The sequence below is a fragment of the Pholcus phalangioides genome, unplaced genomic scaffold (genome assembly GCF_987345545.1).
Source record: "Pholcus phalangioides strain wild (caught in Gottingen) unplaced genomic scaffold, Ppha-v1.0 ptg000015l_1, whole genome shotgun sequence".
Lineage (NCBI taxonomy): Eukaryota > Metazoa > Arthropoda > Arachnida > Araneae > Pholcidae > Pholcus > Pholcus phalangioides.
The window spans coordinates 45,970,819-45,996,872 of NW_028301608.1; the positions used below are offsets into that span (position 1 = coordinate 45,970,819).

General features: G+C 34.4%; 1 protein-coding gene across 3 annotated transcripts; it reads left to right on the forward strand.

Moving 5' to 3' along the window:
- The first annotated feature begins 1,084 nt into the window (after window positions 1-1,084).
- Hmbs (porphobilinogen deaminase-like protein l(3)02640) lies at window positions 1,085-24,145 on the forward strand. Of its 3 annotated transcripts, none has more exons than XM_089243623.1 (12): window positions 1,085-1,439; window positions 5,549-5,632; window positions 6,251-6,333; window positions 8,087-8,167; window positions 8,707-8,829; window positions 10,930-11,063; window positions 12,895-12,972; window positions 13,073-13,148; window positions 16,441-16,554; window positions 16,797-17,009; window positions 19,768-19,875; window positions 22,843-24,145. In XM_089243623.1, exons 3-12 carry the CDS (start codon window positions 6,277-6,279, stop codon window positions 22,987-22,989), a joined length of 1,131 nt encoding a protein of 376 aa, XP_089099749.1. In that variant the 5' UTR covers window positions 1,085-1,439; window positions 5,549-5,632; window positions 6,251-6,276; the 3' UTR covers window positions 22,990-24,145. The 3 variants fall into 3 exon arrangements, with proteins under 3 accessions (XP_089099749.1, XP_089099748.1, XP_089099750.1); XM_089243622.1 differs by having other exon boundaries at window positions 1,091-1,439; window positions 6,247-6,333; window positions 22,843-23,130; XM_089243624.1 differs by having other exon boundaries at window positions 1,429-1,500; window positions 6,247-6,333; window positions 22,843-23,097.
- Window positions 24,146-26,054: the final 1,909 nt, after the last annotated feature.

Sequence of the window (26,054 nt, forward strand, 5' to 3'; positions counted from 1 at the left end):
TGGCGGAATGGGTTCTGGGGTTCATTGATGTCTTTCTCACATGCAGAGGGCACGAACTTACGAGATGCAGTTCCTGGTTTTGCCGTTGTGGTGGTAGAGTGTTCATAATGAGGGACTCGCATCGGGAGTACCCGAGTTAGGACCCCACCGTCGCCACAGTAGTGGTCGGCTGAAGTTGGTTTTCCCAACTTAGGGGAGCAAATGCGGGCCGATGTCACCCGTTAAAATGTCTCGCCACAGAAAGCAACCGGCCTACAACGATAGAATTACTCGATCATCATGGGCCCCCGTACCAAATGATTTTTCTGAGGCCCTACCAGGCAAATTTTCGAAAATCTCAACCAGATCCCATTTTTGTGAGGCCCCCTTTCCTCTTGATGCCCCCCGGGTCGTGCCCTGGTGGGCATCAAGCCTTGAGACGGCACTGCACATGGGCCCACCAGGGCACGGTCCGGGATGCCTCAAGAGAAGAGGGGCCTCACAAAAATAAGATAAAGCTGAAATTTTCCATAATTTACCTGGTAGGGCCTCAGAAACACCACTTGGCCCGGGGTCCCATGATGCTCTTAAGACGGCCCTGGTTATACCGCCACTCCGCGACGCCTCTGACAAAGATCGACGGCGCACCAGGGTGCCGTGGCACACAGTTTGAGAACCACTGCCGTAAGTAGAAAAGTTCTCAGATGGGGGGGGGGGGGGGTTCATAAGACTGGTTGGGCCACGGTAAGAAAATATGGTTCAAAGTGAGGGGCCACGGGGTGGAAAAAGGTTGAGAAACTGTGCTAACCACTCATCGTCTGCTAATCGGTATTCGAGCCCTTTAAATCAGCGGTTCTCCACCTTTGGAAGCGTGCGGCCCGGTTGATTTCTTTTATGTGAGTGGAAGGCCCGGTCATACGCACGCCTATAATGGGTTATAAATTCACTTAAAACTATTCACGGCCCGGTTTATCGTGCGGCCCGGCGATTCAGAAAAACTCTGCTTCTTAAAAATAATTACACGTGCTGCTGTTTTTGAACGGAAATTCAGAAAGAAGATCAAAACTACGACCGTACGCTTTTTTTCCGGTTTCGTCTGCTCTAGATTTTGGATTTTTCGCTCAGGTGGCAATGTTTTCAATTTTGCAGGGGGAAAAGCTGCCGTATTGATGGGGTCCATTTTTAAATTGTAGCCCTGTTCAGGACAGATCGTGATCGGTCAGCAGCTGTTCTGATCGCCACGTATCGGACTCTTTCTTAATAAGAAACGATCGTCCTTTTCTTTTTCACGATTCAGACGATCACAAGCGGAGTGTGAGGGGAGGGGGGAAAATGTATCTCTTTTCCGTAGCGTTATCAGATCGTGTTTGTTTACTTTAGGGGGGCAGCAACTTCTTCATCCAAAAAAGATTATTCGCTTCTAATTCATCCATCACGAAGATCATCTTTCTCCTTCAATGGTAAGTGATGGAGGATGAGTAAACAAATCCATTCCTTAAAATACGATTGAAGGTCATTGAGGTTTGTAACTATTGTGAGATTCATTCGTATTCGCTTCTTAATTTTTTTTGAGATGATCATTTTTTATGTTTGAAGTTCAATGATGTTTTGAAACGCTGTCTTTAAGTTAATTAGTTTTTAAGAGTTTTGGAATGTTAATCTCGGATTAGCAGCTTCTTAAACTAACCAGATTTTCAAGTTTTTATTATAAATGTGCACAACTAATACTCTCAGTCAGCTCCCCCTTTTCAGGTCAGTGTTTTATAGGAGCCTCTCGAAAGCATGGGCACTAGAGCCTTTGGGGGGAATCAATGACTATTTCACCTTTGCCCCAATCCCGAAAGTAGAATGTTTTGGATTGTTCTGCTATGAGCTCTCGACTGGCTGGAAATGTTCTGTAGTAAAAATTTACCGGCTGTGCCTTCGTGTGAGCATCGTGCTGGACTCTCCTCCTGAGGATCCAGGTTCAAACCCCGTTTACAACACAGTGATGGTCGGCTGAAGTTGATTTTCTACCTTCGAGGCACAAATGTGAGCGGGTCTCCCATTTGAAAAAGTCTCTTCGCAGACAGGCAGGCCTATAACACGATACTGACAAAACATGAAAATTCAAGCATTTCCATCTTTACTTTGGAGAATGGAAGCCAGATAGCAGCATGAACACGAAATAATCACAACACTATAGCATAAATACGTTATGGACAAGCATACACTCAGAACACAGATTCTGGCATGTGCTGATTCGTTAGAAATTCCATAAAGGAATGTGTACGAGGTGAGGTGCATGTCGGTTAAGTAGTAGTACTAAAAAATTTTCCATAATAGTGTTTTGTACATTTTTCTTAAAATCCTTCCAGGGTGTTCTGCAGTAGCACTGTGGTGGTTGAACGGTCATAGTGACGGACTCACATGGCAACGACCCAGGTTTGAAACTCCAGGTTTGAAAACCATCTTCACAGTGATGGTCGGCTGGAATTGATTTCCTGTGGTTCCCAACTCTAAGGCGTGAATGTGAGCTGATCCCTTTATAAATTCTCGCCACAGAGAGCAATGAGCCTACAACAGTACAATTATTCAATCATTGCATTTCACTCATTGTTAGAAAAATTGACAATATAAAATTTAAAAAAAGAGTGTAGCACTACACATAACAAGCAATACACAGTAACAAACTTCAGGTTAGGTTCACAACACACACATTCCAACATGTACCAGTTCATTAGAAATTCCACAGAGGAATGTGGATAAGGTGCATGTGTGGTTTAGTAGTAGTAACACTTTTTTTCCCACCATATTCTGCTTTGGGGCCCTCACCTAATAATTTATGAACATGGCAATGCATTGCACCCTTGTCTCTCCTCCTACAAACAGGCCTAAGTCCCATATACATGGGACAGCTCTTCCATTCTTTCAAACAAACCACATTTCCGGCCCTATTCTCATTTGGAAAATTTACTACTGAGTGAGTTGTGCTGGAAATGTGAGTGTGTGTACCCAACAGTTTAACTTTCTATCTTGTGTTGTGTCTGATTTTTCTCAGACTTTCTTTCTTTCAAACCGAACACAAATCTGTTCTATTGTCATGTGCAATTTAGTACCGAATGAGTTGTGCCGGAAATGTGCATGTACAGTCAGTAGTGTGTGCACTCCGACAAGCTGTACTCAACAGTCTGAGTTAGGACTGCACCCAACAGCTGGTGTTGAAATTAAGAGCCCCCCAAAGCAGAATGTTTTGTATTGTTCTGCAACGAGTCCTCAGCTGACTGAAGTTGTTCTGTGGTAGAAATTCATTTAAAGTGTTTCCCATGCAAAAAAATCTCTTTTCCTAAAATTCTTTCTCAAATTGTTCTGCAGAAGCACTGATTATTATGCAATGTACATCACAGATTTTGGCATATTCTGCTTTGGGGTTAAAAGCTGCCATGTACTTTCAAACTATGAGTAAAGTGCAATGATTTAAATTTGTACCGTTTTAGGCCTGTTGCTCTCTGTGGCAAGACTTTTTGACGGGGAGATTGGTTTGCATTCGCACCTCAAAGTCGAGAACCACCAAATCAGCGCCAACCACCACTGTGGCGCTAGTGGGGGTTCAAACTTGGATCCTTGCGATGCGAGTTCGTCACTATGACCATTCTATCACCACAGCAGCATATGGGACAGCTAGCAACTTTCAGCCCCATTAGATTGGCTTATCTAATAACTTTGACAAAAAATGGTTTTTGACTAGTTTTTTCTTTACCATAAGCGTCTTGCAAATAAGTTCTGTCATTCATGGAAACCGGCTTTACTGCAAAGCTGTAATCCTCACTGTTTAGGTGGGGGAGGAGGCAACAGTCAGTAGGCTATGGGATGGTTGAGGTTGCAGCAAAAGATGAAAAAGGTAACAATAAGTAGTTCACCAAATAACCTTGTGAATGACAAAAATTCTGTTTTCTACACATTCCTACCACTGAGATGAACAGTGGTAGCTCTTAGAGAAGTTTTTTAAAATTCTTATAAGCGTAAATCTGGTTCTTATAACCAATGATTTTCCTACATTAAAATAATGTTTGGTTTTCGTTTTGCCAATTTGATTCTTATAGTCGTGTCGACTATACTTTATGTCTATATATTCCAGCAGTGGCTTATTTACGGAAGGGGGGGGGGCAGCTTAGAGGGGTTATAGCCCAGGTCAGCAAATTCAGATTGGTAGAAAATTAGAGAAATTATTAGTCAGGAAAGTTAGTAGAATGTGAGAAGAGCAGCAAAATTTGTGCACCACACAGGCAGTAAAACCATAAATGCACCTCTGCCTTGAAAGTGAAGAACTAGTTATGACTTTGTTATGGTGAGTGATGAAACAAGTGACTTAAAGAGTGTGAGAGCATGGGAATAACCAAAAGAGTGACCTGGAGCATGGGAATAACCAAAAGAGTGACCTGGAGTATGTGCAAACATCTGATTGACTATAATAAGTCATTCCCATGCTTGCACACACTCTAGGTAACTCTTTTGAACACTGATAAACACTCTAGGTCACCTAGAGTGTTTAAGCATAAGAGTGACCTAAACTTGACCTAGAAAGCAAGTGATCAGTTTAGTCAATGATTTTGAATGTGTGCAAGCATGTGAGTGAGTGCAGCAGTATGCCAGCATATCAAAAGAGTTACCTAGAGTGTGTGCAAGCATGGGAATGATCAAAAGACTGATCTAGAAAACAAGTAGTAGGTCAGTTAGCTACCAAAACAGGGCCTAAAGAGTATTTGATCATGTGTGTGACAGAAAAAGTATGCAAGCATGGGAGTGACTTAGAGAGACTGTCATATTCAAAGGAGTGAGGGTCAAGCGGGTTATTGTACAGGGCAGCATATTTGAGGAATGAGGGGTCAAGAAAAGCAGACTTGAAGGAAGAAAGGCAGCAAAATTTTTGTAGCTCACAGGCTGCAATATCGCAGATTCATTTCTATAATCTGACCACTATTGTAAAATACATGATACAAATTATTAGTCATTGTCCTAATTACATAGCATACTGTTACCCCTATTTCATTATGGTTTTTTAATTACTCAGCCTAAATTGAACTTCCATCACTTTACTGATACACATCTCTAAATGTGATCACATTGGGACTGAGTTTCTAATAACTATATCCGAACGAAAGCGAATATGATGTCCATATGTCCTGTTTGATCGAATGGGACAACTCTGCTTTTCTTCTCCACATAAGTGGTTGCAAAATGTTTAATTGTGCCTTTTCTTTTTTCATATTGTTCTAAAACAATATTTTTGTTTCAAGCATAGGCGGAGATAGACTTGAAAGTCTGGGGGGACGAGGGCTCGGCCATTATTGCTGAGGGCACGATGATGATGATGTCAATTCATATATACACATATACATTAGATCAGTCGACTCCACCTTTAATGCTGGGGGGGGGGAGGCGCAATGCCCCCTCATGCTCCCCCTATCTCTGCCCATGGTTTTTCTGCCATGGAACCTGCTTTTATTATTAATATTTAGCCATTAATGAAAAGTTTGACACATTTTACGAATTATGATAGTATTTTTAATGTACAGTATGTGTCCCATAGATCCCCTGAAAAAATCTTCCAGTCAAGTTATTGTGAAACTGACCAAGAACTGAAGAAATGTGCCTTTTCTGGTCTCCATTATAGGTAAGCCATTGCAGAAGTAGCATTACATCTTTTAACATGGGAAAAGTAAAATAAAGCATTATTTAGGACCATTTTTCTTGAGCAAAATACTGTGCTTGGCTCCTAAGAAATGGAGCTGGTGGCTAAATATTTTCTCGATTTGTCAAGCCCACCTACTATTGCTTGAATAGGGTATTGTGAACCAAATACGGAAATGTTCGTATTTGGTTACGAACTTCAAGGGAAGGGGTGTGTACACCCTCTGACCTCCTACATAGTCTTACAGGCTGATAATGATAACTTTTATGGTGGAAAAAAATAAGTCTTGTTACACCTAAGGTGAAAAATGTGCGAAAAAAAAATGTAGACAAAAAAATTGATAACAGGAACCGAAATCCTGATCAGTATAAATGAATGTTTTCCCATGTTATTATATTAGTCTGTTACATACTTTGCAAAAGTGATAACAATACCCTAGTGATAAAGTTATGCAGTAGACACAATTAAAATCACAGATTAAAAAAGGATTGGCTTTCTAATCAATAAAATGCATTCCATAAATGATGTTCTGTTATGTTATAAAAGAAACACACCCTTGAAAATATTTTGCATTTTATTTATTTATTTTTTTCAAGGAAGATTCATAAATTATAAGTGTAGTAACCATGGAAGAAATCAATGGTGAACCACCTGTGAAGAAAATAAGGAATGGCTACATCTCGGTAATTAAATTACTTTGAGTTTGTGTTTCAATATATTATATCATTGCATCCTAATTAGATATGCTGTAAATTAATTTTGATCATTGTTCATTCTGGTTTCTTGAGAACAGCTCATACCAAAAACATGTAAAGGCTCTTTTGGTAATTGCTAAAGATAGGATTTCTATGACTGCATTGTTTTATTATTATTATTATTATTATTTTTTTTTTTTTTGCATATTTCACTATTTCTACGTGATAGAACATTTGAATGATTTTAAGGCATTATTTTGTATATTTCTCTGCATTTTCAGTGAAAAATAGTTTTCTTCCCCTTGCCATCCCATTTTATGAAGGACAAGATAAAAAAAGGAGAATCTTAGTGTTCAAAAACCTTTGCATTCGTCCTAGTGAAATACTAATTCTTTCTCCCCACTTCAAGTTAGAGACAGGATTTTATGAAGTATACCTGTTGCAAGCTAGTCTTATCCTCAGGGGGTGGCTTAAGCGAGGGTGCAAGGGGTGTGGTAGCTTAGGATTCAGTTGGACACCAAAATTTTTAATAATTTCCATGCGTTTCAGCCATACTATTATGACAAAGATGTTGAGTGAACATACAGGGCCTAGAGCCATAATACCAGAAACAAGAATGTACTCCGTCACAAGGGGGTAAGTGTGCATTTTGCTGCTATCAAATAGTAATATTTCTGGAACGATCAAATAATAGGAAATGGAAAAATTTGACTTCTGACTTGTCTGGCTCTGGAGCACCAGAAACGAATTTGAAATAAATTTCCCAAAAAAGTTGCCCTGTTATACTTCTTTGCAAGATAAGGTTGAGTGATAATCGTGGCGCTCACAAAGGATCCAGTTTGGGACGACTCTCGTCATTTTTGTTTTTCGTGCTATAAACTCACTATACAGAGATTGTGAAAGGTTCCAGCCTAGAGGCTGTGCTGTAGGTTATGGGTGGCCATTGTAATGATGGCTCGTCAATAACAGCTGTGGTGTGTATCATGTTATCTGCATAATCAAGAACAATAAAATTATTTTGGACCGAAATACTGGAAATTTTTTTAAACTGGATGTATGGTTACAAGCATTTCGTCCATTAAACGATTGCGAGTAGCTTTGTATTAACAAAATCAGGTTTATCCCAGAATCACCTAGGCTAAAACCCAGTCAGCCACCAGGGAGGGTCATCTTTAGGAGTGGCACACGAGGCTTGGTACCTAGGAAACAGGTAAGCTTGAGCTGCCCCTGCTTATCCTCAAGGTTTTCTGGTATTCCCTCAAGTTCTCATTTCACTGTCTTTTCCCCCCAAGAATAACATGACAGTAAATAGTTGATTTATCATTTTTGTTGATTAAATTGAATCATAATTTATGTTTTGTATTCAGGGCCTGCGACTTTGAAATTAATTTTACCAGAAATGCAAGAGGAAAGTTTTTAAGTCATTCTTCTTGTTTTACAGAGCATATTTTTAATTTTTTGAGGGCATAAATGCAGCATTTTATGCAGCCCTGGTAAGTTTTTTTTACTCAAAATAAATTGTTCCAAGCTCTTGCCATGAAGCTGGGCTGGAAGAGATCTCAGCAACGGGATAATTTCAGTGGCAAAGTTTTGGAATCATTCATTCAGCCCTAGTAATTGTTATGCTTTCTTCTCATTTAATGTGATGTATATTCAAAACTTGATTTCAGTTTAGTATTTCATCTCTGAACATAATATGAACTTAATGATGAGTTTTTTATGTATATATTTTTATATATAGGACAAAAATAGAGTTAGTAAAATTGAAGTTGGCCAGAAAGAGCTTCCTAAGATCATCAGAATTGGATCTCGCAAGAGCCAGGTACCCAACTGCACACTAAAAGAATATAGTAATCTCTAACTCAAAGGTTCTTAACCTTTTTTTCAGCCACTACTCGAAATCAACAAGATCAGCTTTGGGACCCATGAGACTGTTTTTCTTTGAAATTAGTTAAATCAGTGATGATTAATTGGTGCATTTTTAACAGACTAAGTGCATTTGTATGACCCATCTCAGAACTCAAGACTCAAGTTTGAGTCTCAACCCATACCTGGGAAATAAGTTGAGAACCCCTGCTCTAATTTTATGAATGCTGATAAACTGGAGAAAATGTATATAGTTTTTTGTTAAATTCTGTGACAACTTAAACAGCTTTCTTCTCTAATAAATGTATTATATTACATTTTTATGTAATTCATAAATGTTGGAATATTATATCTCAGTGACACACACCTTCACCATTAATCTATCATTTGCCTTACAATTAATGGTGAACGTGTGTTACCCTTTTAATTCATAAAAGAGTTATAAAATATTATGCCAAGTATCTTGTCTTCATATATTGCAATTTTTTCTTTCAGTTAGCATTGTTCCAGGCCAATTATGTGAAAGATCTCCTGAAGAAAAATCATCCTGAAATCAAATACGAGATCATAACTATGGCAACTACTGGCGATAAAATTTTAAACACTCCTCTATCGAAAGTAAATAATCAGTTGTATTTAATTTCACTCCAAGTTCATACTCGAATATAAGTTATGCTGTAGATTTATGGAAAAGTAATGGACTATAGTTTTGTAAACTTTGGGCTATATAAAATTATTGGTGTGACATCATTGATATTCAAATTTTACATTAAATTTTATTGGAAATTTGATCAATATGGTATCTTAAAAAATGGCTTCTTACATTCAAAGATATGAATTCCAATGAATATGCTATATGTATTCTTTCTATATTTTATTAAAGATATTTCTTTTGAATAGGTTGTGTGTCACGTAAAAGCCCAGAGACAAGAAAATTCTTGAGGTTTTACTGGTAGAACATAGGATTTACATAGCAAACTGGTAAAAGCTTGAAATGGGAATAGTTATAAGCATCGTTACTATTGGTAAATTTTTGAAACACCTGGAATCTGTGATTCAGAAAATTTATCAACTATAAGAAAAATAAAAGAAATATAACTAATTGATTTTTTTTTATGAATAAATATTTGATACTACAGGGTGTTCATAAACTGTGTAGAAGAAATTGGAGGGTTGTTAGTAACCATCAAAATGAAAAATACTTGTAATGGAACCTATGGTCACAATCCACTCAGCATGATTGGGCATGGTGGACCTGCAGCATGGTCTCCACACTCACCATACCTAACTTGTAACAGAAGATACTGAACTTCTTTTTGTGGGGCACATGAAAGTATTGGTGTACAAAACATCTGTATACTCTTTGGAAGATCTCATCATAAAAATCCTTGTGTATCGCAGCAAGCAAGATAAATACAGCACCAGAAATCTATAAACAGGTGCACCAGTCCTTCATTTGCTGATGTGCATGAAATTGTGCAACTTATAATTTTGTTATGACTTTTTTTTTCAGTCAAATTTACTTTGTGCTTTTCTGATACTCTTCAGTTTATTGCGACTACATAGGTTCCATTGCAAATATTGTTAGTCTTGATGGGTACTATCAACCCTCTAGTTTTTTCTAAACCATTTATGAACAACCTGCATTATGTAGTGATGATTAATTAATAGCTGATTCAGAGAAAATAAGTGATGTTTCAATCATTAGTAGAAGAAATTTATTTACTAAATGCCAAAAATAAGAATGTTCACTGGAATTCTTTGGACTTTTACTAGTCGGCTTCGATAAATCCTAGTTTTTACCAGTTCTTGGGCTTCTACCATAACATATGCACTTACAAATATGTACAATTACTAATATGTATAAGTGTTGCCAAGTCGTGAATTATAGTGTGTGCATGTCTTTTAGTCAAATTTCCCTGTTAACTAGCCTTGAAAAATTCCTTTCTTTACTTAATGTCATAAGTTACCTTAATTTACTAAAATATATTCGCACATATAGCATGAAGTCCTTACCTTAAAGCATAATCTTTTCATTTTCAATTGTATTTTATTAGTTTAATCTTCAAATAGTGTTCATGCAGTACAGTATTTCCCTGTAAAATGCCAAAAAGATTCAATATACAATACAGTAGACTCTTACTAATCTGGCACATATCAGACCAGTGTGTGCCATATTACTGAAAGATAACTGAAAAGCTTATTTAAATACAGTTAAACCTCACTACAATGATACTCACTGTAACAATAAATCACTCTTCACTCTACAGAGATATTTATTCAAGGCTTGTTGGAAATGTCTATACTCTAACTGCTGCATCTTGGTTTACTGATAATTCTTCTGTAGTAATATTTTTTCTTTGTCTGCAAACTATCATATTGAAGTTCACTATAATATAAACTTCTGTGCACAGACATGCAGTGAGATGTTTTCCTCTTCTATGCTCAAAGCAAAACACTGAATTATTGAACAGGGCTGGACTAGCTCACAGCCAGATTATCAAGGGTCTACTGTACATAAATTTTGTATTGGGTTTGATCTTCTTAGTTTAATCAGATTTTCTTAAAAATGCCCGATTCTTTTGTCCCAGTTGGGCTGGTTAAGAAAAGTTATACAGTATAAATTTGCACATGTCATGATAACATTTTTTTTATGGCATTGATTAACTGGAATTGTGAACCCTTTTTATGAAATGGTTGATTTTTGTTTTTTTACAGATAGGACAAAAAAGTTTATTCACCAAAGAACTTGAAGTTGCATTAGAAGCAAATGAGGTTGATGTTGTGGTGCATTCACTCAAAGATCTGCCAACAACTCTTCCAGAAGGAATGACCATTGGTGCAGTTTGCAAGTAAATATATATATTTTTTGCTAATTTTCAATAATAACATTTGGGCTCATTCAATTAGTCAATTAATTGAACCAAAATATATTATTTCTACTTGGAACAGCAGTTTTGTCATTCGGGAAGCAATCAACCCCCCCCCCCCCATTGCCAACTGGGAGAGAAACTCCCTCCTAGAAGAATTCAAAAATATGACATTTATGTTCAGCATATTAAATTGCTTCATGTAGGTGGCCAGAGTTTCTTAATCTATTCCTATACATGTATTTGTTCGTATCTGGTAAATAGGTGCATGAAATGAATAAAACATATTTTTGTAACATAAGTTAATTTCAATCAACTACGTTACCAACACTACATTTGTTATGAATGGTTATCATTCAAAAATATTTGATTAAAATTGGATTAATTACTTAATTTATTAAAAAATTTTGATTAACCAGTTAAAAATTTTAATTGATTCCCTGCCATAATTACAGTAATCAATAACTTGTTAAACAGCACTCCTAACACAGTCACAAACTGCATTAGGCAGATCTTGGAGAAGTAAATTAGCTATTTAACTTTTGGCGCAAAGATAATTTCTGAACATTCTCAAGGACCAATATGCCTCCCCATAATGTCTGTTATATGTTTAATATATGTGATATGGATGCTAGCCAGTTAATTTCATTTGCTTTCAAACTGCATTCTGGATTTTTCCTCGAATTTTTAAATTTTTCTTGCCCTAAATAAAATAATCTTGAAGTGGTTTTAATATGTGATGGAAAACTTGTATCTATAGTACATTTCCGAATGTCCAGTGAACATTAAATCTGCCAAACCTTTTTTTTTCCTTTTCAACCATTTTAGAATCATACCCATGAACTTTGTGAGCATGATTCAACAACTCCAGTGCATAGTGATTTTCCATCTAATATCATCCATAGTTGAAAAAATTACCATTGTACAGTAACTATTAAAAAGGTCATTTTGGACATCGGTTCATGTGTATAATGCAATTACCTTTTTAGCAATGTAGAACATATATTTTTAGCTAACATCATTGGATTTTTGGATTCATGTGTGTGTTGCAACAGAGGTGGTCGATTTGTAACACTCAGAAGTTTTCCAAAAAAATTTTGAGGCTAATGAAAAATATTTCAAGATTTTTTTGGTTGTACAATGATAAATTATACTTATGTGATGGTAGTACACAAAAATTTCTTTTAGTCTCAAAAAATATGGGATCATAAAAAAAAGATAATTTTAAAACTAATAAAAAGTTGTTTTTTCTCTAAGCATTTTAATTTTCGATTTTGTAATTTTATTGAAATTTTACAAAAAAAAATTTATAGGACACAGAGATTTTTTGATATAGAAAACTAATATACATGGGACGTCTATCAACTCTAAATAAGAGCAGTGGTAAAAAATGAATGGTACTAAGGTGTCTGGCCTTATTATTGACACAGGTTTGGACAAGATTGGCACAATTATATGATAACTTGGAAATCAATTCCTTATGAAAATGAAATGTTTATAAAATAATTTTATACACAGTTGCCTCTCATTACAACTCCATCATTTCTTCGGAAACAGACGTTATATTGGGTGGATTTTATATCAAAAGGAAATTATATAGGATACTCATTATATGAAAACATTTGGGACTCATCCTACTTGCCATTGTGATGGAACAATCGCAACAATATAGTGTCATTATAAGAAGTGCTGACTGTATTTTGTTTATGTTTTTGTATACGTGTTTGATTAATTTAAATGATAAATTCTGTAACCAATGTACACCTCATTGCTTTGAAATAATCTTGTGATTATGAATATTTTTTATGATTAGAAGAGGGAATCCCTTTGACGCAGTTGTTATGAGTCCGAAAAATTCTGAACAAACACTTGAGTCCCTTCCAGAAGGAAGGTAAATGTTTTATTTACTTCATTTTTGAAATCTTAATTTTTCCATGCATGTTTAGAGATATAGTTTTGATGTATGTATTAAAATGGTGATGTTTTTTTAGTGTTATAGGGACCAGTTCATTAAGAAGGATAGCACAATTAAAATCCAAATATCCCCATTTGACATTTGAGAGTGTTGTATCCTTTGAAACACTTGTGAATATATAATAGTACAGTGGTACCTCAGCTAATAAATATAATTTTAAGAATTTCGTTTGTTAGCCCAAACTGCCATTTCTTAAAGTATTTATAGAAAATTGTTTAATTTGTGCTAGGAGCTGCTCAAAATTTAAAATGATTTTTATAAAACACTGAAAAGTGTAATTTAAAAAACTGTCTGAAGTTTGTGATAAACAACTTCACAGTCCTGACCATTTTTCAACCTCTCCGCTAACAATAGTCTTATATAATATTGATGCTTGTGCTAAAAAAAAAAACAGCCATGTTATGAACATAATTTTCACATTCACCATCATCAGAATTGTCACTTGAGCCCAATTAATTCATATCAGCTTTGGAATAACTGGCAATGTGAACTGGTAACATCACATTGGAGGAGAAGATCTATGAACTTGATGTGGTTTAGTAAAACAGAAAGATCTTCGATTCCCCATCTTTTAAATTCTTCTACATCTAGTAATGGCACTCGGGCTAACAAGGATTTGTTTCAAAGTTTTTCATTTTATCAGGCCATTTTTGTTGCACCATGGCTATTTTCTGCACAAGAGTGCCATTTCTATAAAATAATTGCTCATCTGCATCATTAACATTCTGCATCAATGATCAATGTGCAAAAAAAAAAAATTTAATTTTCACATCATCTTGTATAGTTATTATTTAAATTCTTATGTATTAAATTTTTATTTAATGAACAGGGCCCAGATGTTGACAACATTTGCATTTTTAGCATTGTTTAACACTTTTTTACTTTAAATTTTTTTTGGAATTTTTATGATATTTTTTCACTTTTTAAATTTTTTTTCAAACTAAAAAGTAGGCTAAAAAATTGTTAAACAAAAAAAAAATTTATCAATTTTATCACTTCATTTGTATCTTCTTTTATAGAAGATGGGCAAAGTTTAGTATCAATTCCACGTAAATTTTTATATTAAGAAGTCCAAGAGCTGGCCATTTCACCAAACAATAAATGAAAGTGGTAAATTTAAGGATTTCTGATCCTATATGGGATAGTGAGAAAGAGGACTTCTTTTTTCCTTTGTATAAAAAAGGTTGATTGGAAACCTGGTAGTACTTGGATGAAGGCCTACTACAAGAAAAATGTTTAAATCTGCAAATTCACCCTTAATGATTTTGATTCATAAAAAAGTTGCATGCAGTAAGATTTTACAAGCTTTGGTTTACTTTGAAGGAAAATGGAAGAACTGATTTCATACATAAGATTAGTCCTCAGCAATCTGGTTTCTATCATTTAGTTCTTGCAGGAAAGAACTTATTGATGCTATTGATAAAATCAGTGAGGTTCTTTGGGTGCACTAAAAGTGGAGTAGGCCAGTTTGATATTATAAAATTGAAAAAAAATAATGGGCGTGGCACATTATTGTTTGCAGAAAAAATTTGAATGTCTTCACAAGAAAGTATGAATGTTTTGAAATTGAAGAGAAATTTACTGTGAGTAGATCAGATTTTTCCCTTCAAATATCCCTAATAACACATATTTATGTTAGGAAAAATTTAGCTCAAAACTGTACACTTGCAAAAATTTCTATTTTGTCTTTCAGATTTCCTAACCCACTCATGAATTATGAATTGCTGATTTGAAAAAATCCATTGGCAATTTTTGCTGAAATATAATGTTCAGAATGAATTTAGTTTTCAATAATTTTCAGTGACACCAAATGTGCAGCATATTCAAACTGCACGCTCTCGGTAATAGTGTCTGCATGTGCCAAGAATTTTTTTGTTGTTTAACACTATAAGGACTAGCATTTCATTCTACCTAAATGGAACAGATACTGGTCAAAATGGCCAGAGATTAATTTTCACTATAAACTATTGATTTTCTCAATTATTAAGCAATAAAACATGAATTATAGGGAAGGCAGGGTCCTGTTTCCAGTGATGTAGATGGTAGCATGCTTTCCCGTTTATCAAGAGAGCCTAGGTTTGACTCCCTATGGAGACCCCGGCATAATAACCAGGAAATATGTTTCATTGAATTATGGTTTTTTTTGAATAAAATTACATAATTCAAGTTTATTTTAAAGTCCAAAAACTTCCTCAAAGCATAACTGATAAAAAAATATTTGTATTCTGAACATTTTAACTGCAGCTTCATCGGTACATCACACTTTTTTCATTTTTGAATACTTTTGTCACATTTGAATGCATTTTCCGCTCACAGATTTCTCACTGATTGGAAATGTGTTGTTTGTTTTATTATTGATCTGGCATCACTGTCTTTTTTCTGATACAGGGGTGTTTGTTGTTCCTTTTGGCTAAATTCTGATAAGATTCCCTAAGCTTTCTCACCACATTCAACAAGATGGAAATAACCTTTCTAATTTTGTCCCTATAAACCGACCAAGCATTTATTGATAATAAGTGGATTCATTGTAGAAAATGCACTCTGGCAAATGAGGTATTTGCACAGATTGCTTTCGAGTCATCTCATCAATACCCACTTTGCTAAGTTTTACAACAAAACAGTTTCAGAAAAATTTCCCTCACTTTGATTATATTTCTAAATTTCAATGCACTGAACTTGGTAAAAGAATATTTTCTTTTTCTTACCCTTAAAACACTCAAATTATCTTTATATGTTATCAAATGTGTTTCATAAAAAGGAGTCCTTATTGAGTTTCACATGGAATTTTTTTTCAATATTTTGTTATCATACATATCATGGTAGTAATATTCAGCTTCAGTTTTTTACCCAATATTGGTTAAGTAAAACAGTCATCAAGTGGTCACATTTCTACTAGCTTTCAGATAAGATCCAGTGATTTACATTACTACATTTTTGGCCGTATTTATATTTTATTATTAAATAGTCAGTAAGGATGCTTTCAATTAGATGAAGCGAGAACATCTATATTAGAGGAAATTTATGTTATTATTTGACAAATTATTTGCTGTGCATGTAATGAAAGTGTCTATAACGTTACTAGTCAAAATTGATTAGCTATGGTCTTCCTAGATAAAACTAAAAATATCTCAGCTCAGATATTTTTTTCAAACTGATGATAGTTGAACAGTATAGTGTTCCAGTATTTTTAGGAAAAGTGAAATTTCAACATTCTGAACAATTTTGATCATTATGGAAATCGCACAAGAACTGTCAAAATGACAGGCATGTTCCTTCTAGTGTTAAATTCAAATGTGAAATCTTATTATATCTATGCATTGGCGTGCAAAAGACAAGAGGGAAGTTATATAATGATTTTGTTAAACAATTAACTAATATATTCAGAGAGGTAATTTGAATACAAGATTCAGGAAATTAGATGAGGATGGTACGTATGAAGCACTCATATTGGCTGCTGCAGGACTAGAGAGAATGGATCTGTGTGATCGCATGTCTATGGTAAATAATATTTTTTATATTTCTAATAATGCAAAATAAACTATCATCAGACTTTTTTTCTGATTTAAAAAATAATAGTTTTTGCCTCCTTTCCTTTTTATATTCCCTCTGTTTATTTATTAACTCAATATAGATAGAGATTGTTTTGATATAAGTAAAGAAAAATCAGTACTTGTGTGATTGAAAACAAAAGGAAAAAACAATTTCTTTTTATAAGAGGTCTATTACTATATGTTTTTCAGGTTCTTCCAGCTGATATATGCATGTACGCAGTTGGTCAAGGTGCATTAGCTGTTGAATGTAAAATCCAAGATCTGGCAACTTTAAATTTGCTATCAGAAATCAGTGACAGAAATACAACACTATGCTGTGTTGCAGAAAGAGCTTTCATGAAGAAATTAGAAGGAGGGTGCAGTGTTCCAGTTGCTGTGAACACAATTGTTGATAACGATGAGGTATGCTGATGGTTGCATTTTCTTTTCTTTTGTTTATTTTGTTATTTTTTCACAAAGAAAACATATAATAAGTGTCACTTAATACTGTTGTTCTCAAAGTTTTTCAGCCACCAACCTTTGTCGGGGAACGATGCAGTTAGAAAAAAGTTTGAGAACCCCTGGCCTGACATAATGCATATTTCAAATATGATGAATATTTCAAACAGTTTATTATTATAGAGAGGCTACTAATGTCTCTACTTCAGTGCCTCACGCCACAGTGCGTGAAATAAGAAAGGCAGGGTCATGTCTCCAGTGGTGTAGATGGTAGCATGCTTGCCCGGTAAGCAAGAGGGCCTGCGTTCGAGTCCCAGCGGAGACAAGAGGACTTTTCTTTTCCGAGTTCACCTCAGCATAATATCCAGAAAATAAAATGTCTCCTAGTTTATTATTATATTAATAAATTTGAATGAAACCTCATTTCATACTCATATAGAGTAATTCCGTAATTGCTGTTGCCGCATTTTACTGGTGAATCGTTGATCCTAGAGGTAATTCTTCTTCCAGATAGAAAAAGTATATAAATAACATTTAGAGCTCAGATGTACATCATTCATGTTGCAAAGAGTTGTATAGGTGTTGAAATATAAAAATTAACTTCTTAAAATGGCACCCTGTCCTCTAATTTTCTGTAAGAAAGTTATTGCCCTGTCTCTCAAGGGGTGAAAAAATTCCACGTTTCTAGGTGCAGTATACACGGAGATATTTGTACTCAAAAAGTGGAGGAAAGTTGGAAAGATCAGCATAAACTAATGGGCAACGTTTCTTTTCCTCGTTCATGCTGTTCTTTCCAACTTTTCAACAATTTTTGAATTCAAATATCTCAATGAATGTTAATGTTGCACTTAGATACATGTGGTTTTTTTTTTTTGTTACCAGGAGAAACAACTTTTGACAACTTAATTGGTTTTTGAGGACAGAGTAACCAACCACAAAGTCAATTATTTTATTTATTTCAGTTGTTAATTTTTCTTTATTTTAATAACTGCACAACCCTTGCAATATGAATGACGTATTTGAGTATGGGTTATTGGGATACTTTTCCTAATCAGAAAAGTATCCTCTAAGATCAACGATTAGCTAGTAGCAGCAACAGGAGTTATGCAGCAACAGGAGTTATGAAATCACTCTGTATGTGGAGATCTCAGAAGCCAATCAGTGTGTCAGTTTTTTAAAAATGACTTTCGTATTGAAAGTGCCTCTTCATTCTTGAAACTTTCAAGAAGCCAAAGCATTCAAGTTGCTATTTATGTTGCAGCATCAGATGACACAACTTATACTGGCCATGAAATAAAAAGATCCTTTTGAAGATGCTTTTATTTCATTTTCAATGTTTATTGACTTACACTGTTTTGCATCTGAGCACTCCACATGTTTCTGGCAAAGTATGAAATCAAGCATTCTATAGAAGACTTTATGGTTTCTAGCAAAGTATGAAATGTATATTTGATCTAATTTCAATTAGATAATTAGATCAAACACAATATTGATGTATGCACTGTAAACTATATGCATACAGGGTGGTTATAATTAAACAAACAATCCTCAGACCTAGCTAGGTAGCAGCACCTGTTCTGATGGATGTATTTCATTGAAGCGTTGTATGTAGATTATATAAACCAATGGGGAAAAGAAAACTGCAATAAAAAATATTTCAATTTTACCACCAGGTGAAAAGGGTGAACCCCTTTTTTATTTGTTTTCTTTTCCCCGTGGCTCATATTATGTATGATTACGTATGTTCATATTACCAAGTTTCAATATAATGACCGGTAGCCTAAATATCATTCGATCCATTGCAACAATCGAACTCAACTCAGCCACCCGTTTTTTGTTGGTTTTTTCCAAAGAAATGGACAAACCTGTTGTTGAATAGATTTGACCTTGATCTTTGATGCTTGGAGAAGAAAGGGGTATGAAACAAATGGTTCATAGGTGTTGCCACTTTTCCAGAAAACCTGGTGGTATGCAAGCACCATCACTGGAAACTTTTCTTACCATTCTGTTTTATTTTCTCATATGGTGGCTCTTCCATTACTTTTATTTTATTGCATGATTTCACTTAATTTCGCAATAGAAAAATATTTAGACTGTAGAGGCAAGTGAACTTATTTTGCAGCATGTGTAGTAAAAAATTGATCAAGGTTTTGACCGCAACATTGTGTTTTCCTAAGTGGAATGCACATATTGTATTATGCATTTAAATTGTGTTTTTGTACACATTTTTATTGCAGTATTGTAACAAAAAATGTTTTTTTTAAATTCCATCAGTAAAATACACAATTTTCCAGGGAAGCCAAACTTTATAACTTTTTTAAAATGTTCAGTATAATTGCCTTCTAATATAGTGTCCATTCCCCCATAGAACAAAGGGGGGGGGGGATCATTATAGCGAGTGTTGATTGTACCAAGTTTCAATGAAAATAGTCTTCCAGAACTGGAGCTACATAGGTCTGAGTAGTGTCAGTTTAATTATAACCACTCTGTATAAAACATATGAGTAAAATTATAGTTTATCTGTTATGCAAACCAAACATACCTAAAACCATAAAGTATTTTTTTCCGAGTTCATACTTTGCTAATACCAATCATATAACATTATATGATGTGTGTCTCTCTCTATATGTGTGTGTATATATATATATATATAAAGGGGAAAACTATCTATTCCTGATTGAATAGATATGTGACAAAAAATTATTACCTTCTATATTTGCAGCTTTCTCTACAAGGTGGAGTGTTTAGTTTGGATGGAAGTAGGAAGATTATCGAAAGCATGAAAATCGTATTGAATGGATCAACTGAGAAAACAAAACGCAAGCATGTGGTGAGAATATATTTTCCAATCAACATAGTTTATTATTTTGCTCTTTTGTACCTTGCAAGATATACATTTCAGGCAAAAGTGTTGCTGGAAGACAAATTTTTATATTATATTTATACATTAGTATTACAAGACCATGGACATGCTTATTTAAAATGTTATGTACTTACCTGAATACACTGTGCCCCCCCCCCCCTAATATCTATCTGAGCAAATGTAAACTTCGTAATGTAAACATTTTTTACTTCTATGAGATGATCCCCTTTCCCCTTAATTTTAGAGTCAAAAATTTAGGTAAAACAAATACCTATTGTTTATAGGTGGGTATCATCTGTAGTACAGTCGAATCCCATTTTAACGAATACCGTTATTGCGAAAATCTCATTTTAACGAACACTTTTCTAATCCCCTAAATAAGTTTAATAGAAACAATACTAGGTAACCTGAAATTCCTTTATAACAAAATGATTCTTCCGGTCTCTTGGCATTCATTATAACGGGATTCGACTGTAATATGTGCAAGTGCATATTACTCTATCTATTTCACCCCAACTAGGCATGCAGTAATTTGTGTAAGTGCTGCAATAAACTTGCTACATACCCAGTTATTTTTGGTGGTTCAATTTAAGTACTCAGCATGCTGTATATTCTTAGTTTATATTACCAAAAGAATTTCGTGTGAACTTTAAATAATCATTTTTTTCCTTTTTTTTCACTCCATTCTTTATAATAAAAAAAACTCTGATTTTTATATTTGTTTAGTGATGGTCCACATTTTCGTCTTGTGTACTCATTTCTGTAAAAAATATCTGACACACACACACACACACAAAACCCAAAAGCACAGATTCATGTGGAATGTAATTTTGTTTACTGATGCTTGAAATTAACTGCATATACCATCACTTGACAAATCCTGGATCACTGTGGCAATTAAAATATTGGCATTGCACATGAAATTTTTTATGTGTGATTACTGAATGAATGAATGAACGCCAGGACTTATCCTGTTGCTGAGATCTCTTTCAGCCCATTTCATGGCAGAGTCTGGAACACTTTTTTCTATGTATGTGTGATTACTAAATTGAAGTCTGAGGACACGCCACCAAATTTTCCGAGTTTGTGCATGCTCATCTACTTGAAAAAGTGGGGGGGGGCACCCAAGTTTTGAAAAAGTTTAAAAAAACTGTTCGAAATAATTTTTTTTCAAAGACAGTGTTTTTTACAAAAACGTATGCTTTTACTTTTCTGTTAAATTGGCTCTGGCCTCTAATTTTTTTTCTTTTTGCTTGTAAATCCCTGGTGTACATATGTAAAACTTATCTGAAGCAGCTACACACATATCCGCTAGCTCTATAAGCATGCATGTTCAATCTTTTTGTAGAAGCATACACAATTTCTTCCCTTTTGACACCCCATGTCACACTTTTGCTTCTGCAAGAACCCTTGCATGGACCATGATACACATGCTACTAAGAAGCATGAAAGCACTCTACTTTCGAGCATATTCAACCAATAAGCTGAATTCATATTCAACTTATTAGCACGTGTATTCAAAATAAGCAAGCTTATTGAAGAACATATTACTGAATTGCATGACGTCTATTTTTTCCATGCTTGATAGCTTGCGGTAAGAGAAAAAGAAGCTGACAAAAAACTCTAAGCACATGCGCATATGGGCTTACTATGAACTAATTTTGTTATTACTTTTTAACAATAGTTTGATGGGAGATGAAAAACTTTGAAATGTATTATTTTTTATTGGAACATTGGGTGCTTATGGAATATTGGCTGTAAATAAAAATTGCTCCAGATTTTGTTCATTTTTTTAGAGGAATGATTTATAATGATCAGAAAATTATAGTACACATAATTTTTGTGAAAATTTTAAGAGCCAGAGCATGGCTCCTCCCCTCCCCCCCCCCCTCCCAAAGGAAAATTTTTTTGTTAATTTGTCAACAGCGACAAGTTAATTTCGCAAATAAAAAAAATCCAAATTTAACAAAAAAATGAAATAAAATTCAAAAATTAAATTTTACAATTGTTGACAAAAATATTTTTCAAATCAGGAGTTCTGAATTTATTCGCAAAAGCACACTAAACTAACGACATAATTGTTTTTCAAGTTTAATGACAAGGTTAATCATCAAATTACTGTACTTAGTAAAGAAATCTTGAATTCACAAGTGCTCAGCAAAATTATTAGTTATTTTTTCTTCAAAAAGGACACACCCAAAACAAAGCGTGCATCAAAAATGTGCCTATAACAAGCAAGCCTTTGGCTGTGCTAGGTCCTAGCAAAGTATGTGTGCCGCGATATAAACAGACACACTACCTAGTAGCAAATGATCAAGCTTTTTTAGTAGCATGTGTATCACGGAATATATCAAGCTCAGACAATGATGCATTTGTTTTGGCTGCCTTTGTCCTTGTGTATAGAAGAATAACACCAACAAAAAATACCAACACCCAACAGAACTCACTGAAGAGAGTAGATTGGTTGAAGCTTGTACAAGCTTGGTAGATGCCTTTATTTATGGCTCATGTTAGCATGCATTATCAAAATTCATTCAATCTTCAAGCTGCTTGTACAATCAAAATGTTTGTGTAAAATTCTCTTACAAATGCCCAAGCAGGCTTGTACAGAAATATTGAACATGCATGCTTGCATTTTATAATTTCTGTTATTTTAGGTTGCTACAGGCTGTATTTTAGTTTTTAACATACATATTTTTATGGGCATCTTTCTTTTTTACTCACCTCATTGGGGTGTTTTGCCTGTTTTGGCCTTTATATTTGCATTTGTACAGCTTGAAGTTGCATGTGTAGCTGCCTGAATTCATACTACAGCTATGCAGAATAAATCAAAAATTTAATAAATTTTGACTTTGTTTACAGTTTTTTATACGTTACTTATGTTTACTGAGGTGATCTAAATAGTTTATAATTTAATTTTTTATTTCATCAAAGGATTTCGCTGGCATAACAGCGCAACACATCAAACAACATCTTTTGGCTGCTGCACAAAGACTTGGGAATGATCTTGCAACAAACTTGTTGAAATGCGGAGCTGGTGAAATTCTTGAAGAAGCAAGATCTCAGAATGTAAAAACTTGATTGGCATCAAGTTTAACAAAAATACATAGTAATATATTTATTCTTCCTAAAAAAAATTTCAAATTGTACTTAAGATGAAGTATTTTTTTGTATTTATAGTACAAATGATTGGACAATGAATCATTTATAAATGATGTGATCAAAAAATTTTCTTCATTTATTTAAAATTGAAATGTTATATATATATATGTATATATATTTTTCTTTGTATGATACCCACCATTTACATTTGTTTTATTCTATGCATTTTTATGTGATGCATTTTCTTTGAGAGCATGGTTAAGTTTTGAAATACTATTCTTTCACTTGCAATGTTACTCGCATCCCTGGTATATTTTTTTTATGCATGCCATATGTGCAGGCTTCGCAACAAGAAGTTTAGTTATCTTTAACAAGTTTTTTTTTATACTTTACAATCTTTAAGCTCATTTGCACAATGATTAATATTCTTTAGAAAAATTTGTTAAAATGTTTTCTGAACAAGAAAACAAGTTGATTTCTCTCACCATGGTCCATCATTTTACCTTTCATAATAATATTTTGTCCACGATAATCACTATGGCACATATTGGTTGTTCCCAATTGGATTCATTAGCAATGCTCATCTCACAACAGATGAACCGACAGAGGAGCAATCTTTTACTTAAGTTGACCCAACATCTACGCGATACAATTTACGAAAATCACATCTGGTTAGAAATCATGATAGAAATGTCCAGCAGCAAATGTAAAGTTACATGATATCAATAATTTCACTGTCAAAGTTGTTATATTGTGTATCACAACATTGTGATATTCATTGCACATTAGACAGACCTCAATATATCCAGGTCATGCCTCTGCAATAAGCTCTGAAAGTAAGATTAATGATTATATTTTTAAAATGACACAGACCGGGCAGCAATGGTTGAAGTGCCTCAGCACAATAGTTCAAACAAGTAACTCATTTCAGATGAGGAACTGGATTTATAGTGAGGAAAAGCATTGACTAAACACACCATTTATACAAGAACTGGTTTTGTTTCCAGTCGACAGACTACTCGTGATCTCCAGATAGGATATATATGACATAACAGAAACATGTGAATTAGCATGCAATCACAGTAGTTCAAATTAAAATCAACAGTATCTCAAGGTGGCAACATTCCAATGAAATCGGCCGATTGGTGGCGATTACTAACATGATCATTGGAACCAATCATAAGGAGAACTAAAAAAGTTATTCTTTCACAACAATAGTGACAAAAAATGAGTAGCCTGGACCTTCTTGCCAGGAGGATGGTGTGGGGGAGATTACGTTACATAATACGTTACGTTATAATTTAAATTTCTTTTAAATTATATAAAGCTGAACAAATCAGAAATATAAAAGAATAAAAAAATATTGCTTTATTTTAGATTCATATTTTTTTGCATTAATCATAAGGTTTTTTGCATTTCATTTCATATTTTACTACACTCTGGGCTTTATATTTTACCAAATTATGCATGTATCAATCTTGCTACTATTTTGAAATAGTACAAGGTGTCCCAGCTAAAGGTATCCAAAATTAGTGGCTTTTACTGAGAGTTGCACATGCTTAGTCATGAAAGAGCTGTACTGTCGATAGGAATTGCTCCAAGTTTTCAGCCTGTTTTTTATTCTCAGTCGGCAGCTGCTTAGAGATGCTTTTCATATCACTTATGTTGACTGCCAGCATGAGGATGCTGTCTAAAGCTGGTTTTCTGTCGTTTTCAACCATAGGGGCAAATGCAATTTGATCTCCCTTTAAAAAATGTTTGTCCACAGAGAGCAATCAGGCCTACATTTAAGATTATTGTATAGTACTTGATACAGGCAAAATAAACTGTTGAGTTGTTTGCTTCCGAATCAGAAGTCAGATGGCAACAATTGTGGAACACATGACAAGCATTCCTTGGATACTTGGATATGGATGAGGTGCATGTGTGGTTTAGTAGTAGTTCCTAAAAATGTGAGATTCGTAAATTAGAGGTTTGTAAAAGCGGGCATCGACTGTATTCAAAATTTTATGAATAATGGTTAAATATTGTTGTCAGTGTGAAATAAATATTCTCCAAGAGTTCCACTAAAAATAGTGACACAAATATTCTGTTCATATGTGTTCACATTTATTCGCACACAAAATAAGTTGATTCGCTGAAGTTTTGAAACTGCATTTTTGTAGATTAGAAAAACATACACGTCAAGAACATATAATTTTATTAATATTAATAATTATCAACTATGATACTTTCCTCTGATAAAGTGATCAATAGCACATCTTAAATGAAAAACTAACAAAAGACTATTAGTATTTCTCAAACTTTTTGTCCTTTCAAAACCCATTAAACAATACAGTAAACCCCCCCCCCTTATTTTTACTGCCAAATAATTTCCCATTGTATAATTAAAGTATACAAACCCCTGATTGACAGTCACTCCCCTTTTATGGACAATTTTTTTTTTTTTTGTCCTGCCAGTGTCCATAAAAGAGGTGTGCTACTGTATTACACTGGTTTATTTTATTTTCACACAATCCTGAAAATTCATAACCCAGTCCTAACATGTATTTACAGGCGCAAGGTTGGAAGGCAGGGGTTTCTTCAACACACGACCCACAGAGTTTTATGTAAGCCACACAAGCCAACTGACTATTTTTAGGCAATAGATAAAAAAGGGAAAATATTGAGAGAAAAATGATTAAATGAATAAAAATTTGATAATCCCACTACTATTAATGCTGTGCATCCAAGGCTGTAGAAAGTAATAAAGGGAACCAGGGGGATCTGTTTCTCTTTCCTTTTTGTTTCTTTTGGAAAAAAACTCCTATTGAATTACAAAATCTAAAAATTTGAGCCAGTTTTTACCTTTTTTTAAAGTAATAAGCTCTCTTTGTGAAATTGTTAAAATTTTCTATTTTTGATAATGGCGCTATTCAATTCCCTATGTCGTTTTGTTTTTGAAGTGGTTGTATGGAATTAGAAAGAAAAAAAAAAGAGCTTAAAAATAGTGATTTCATATTAATTTTTATATGATGTTGATCTAGTTAAGTGACAACGAAAAC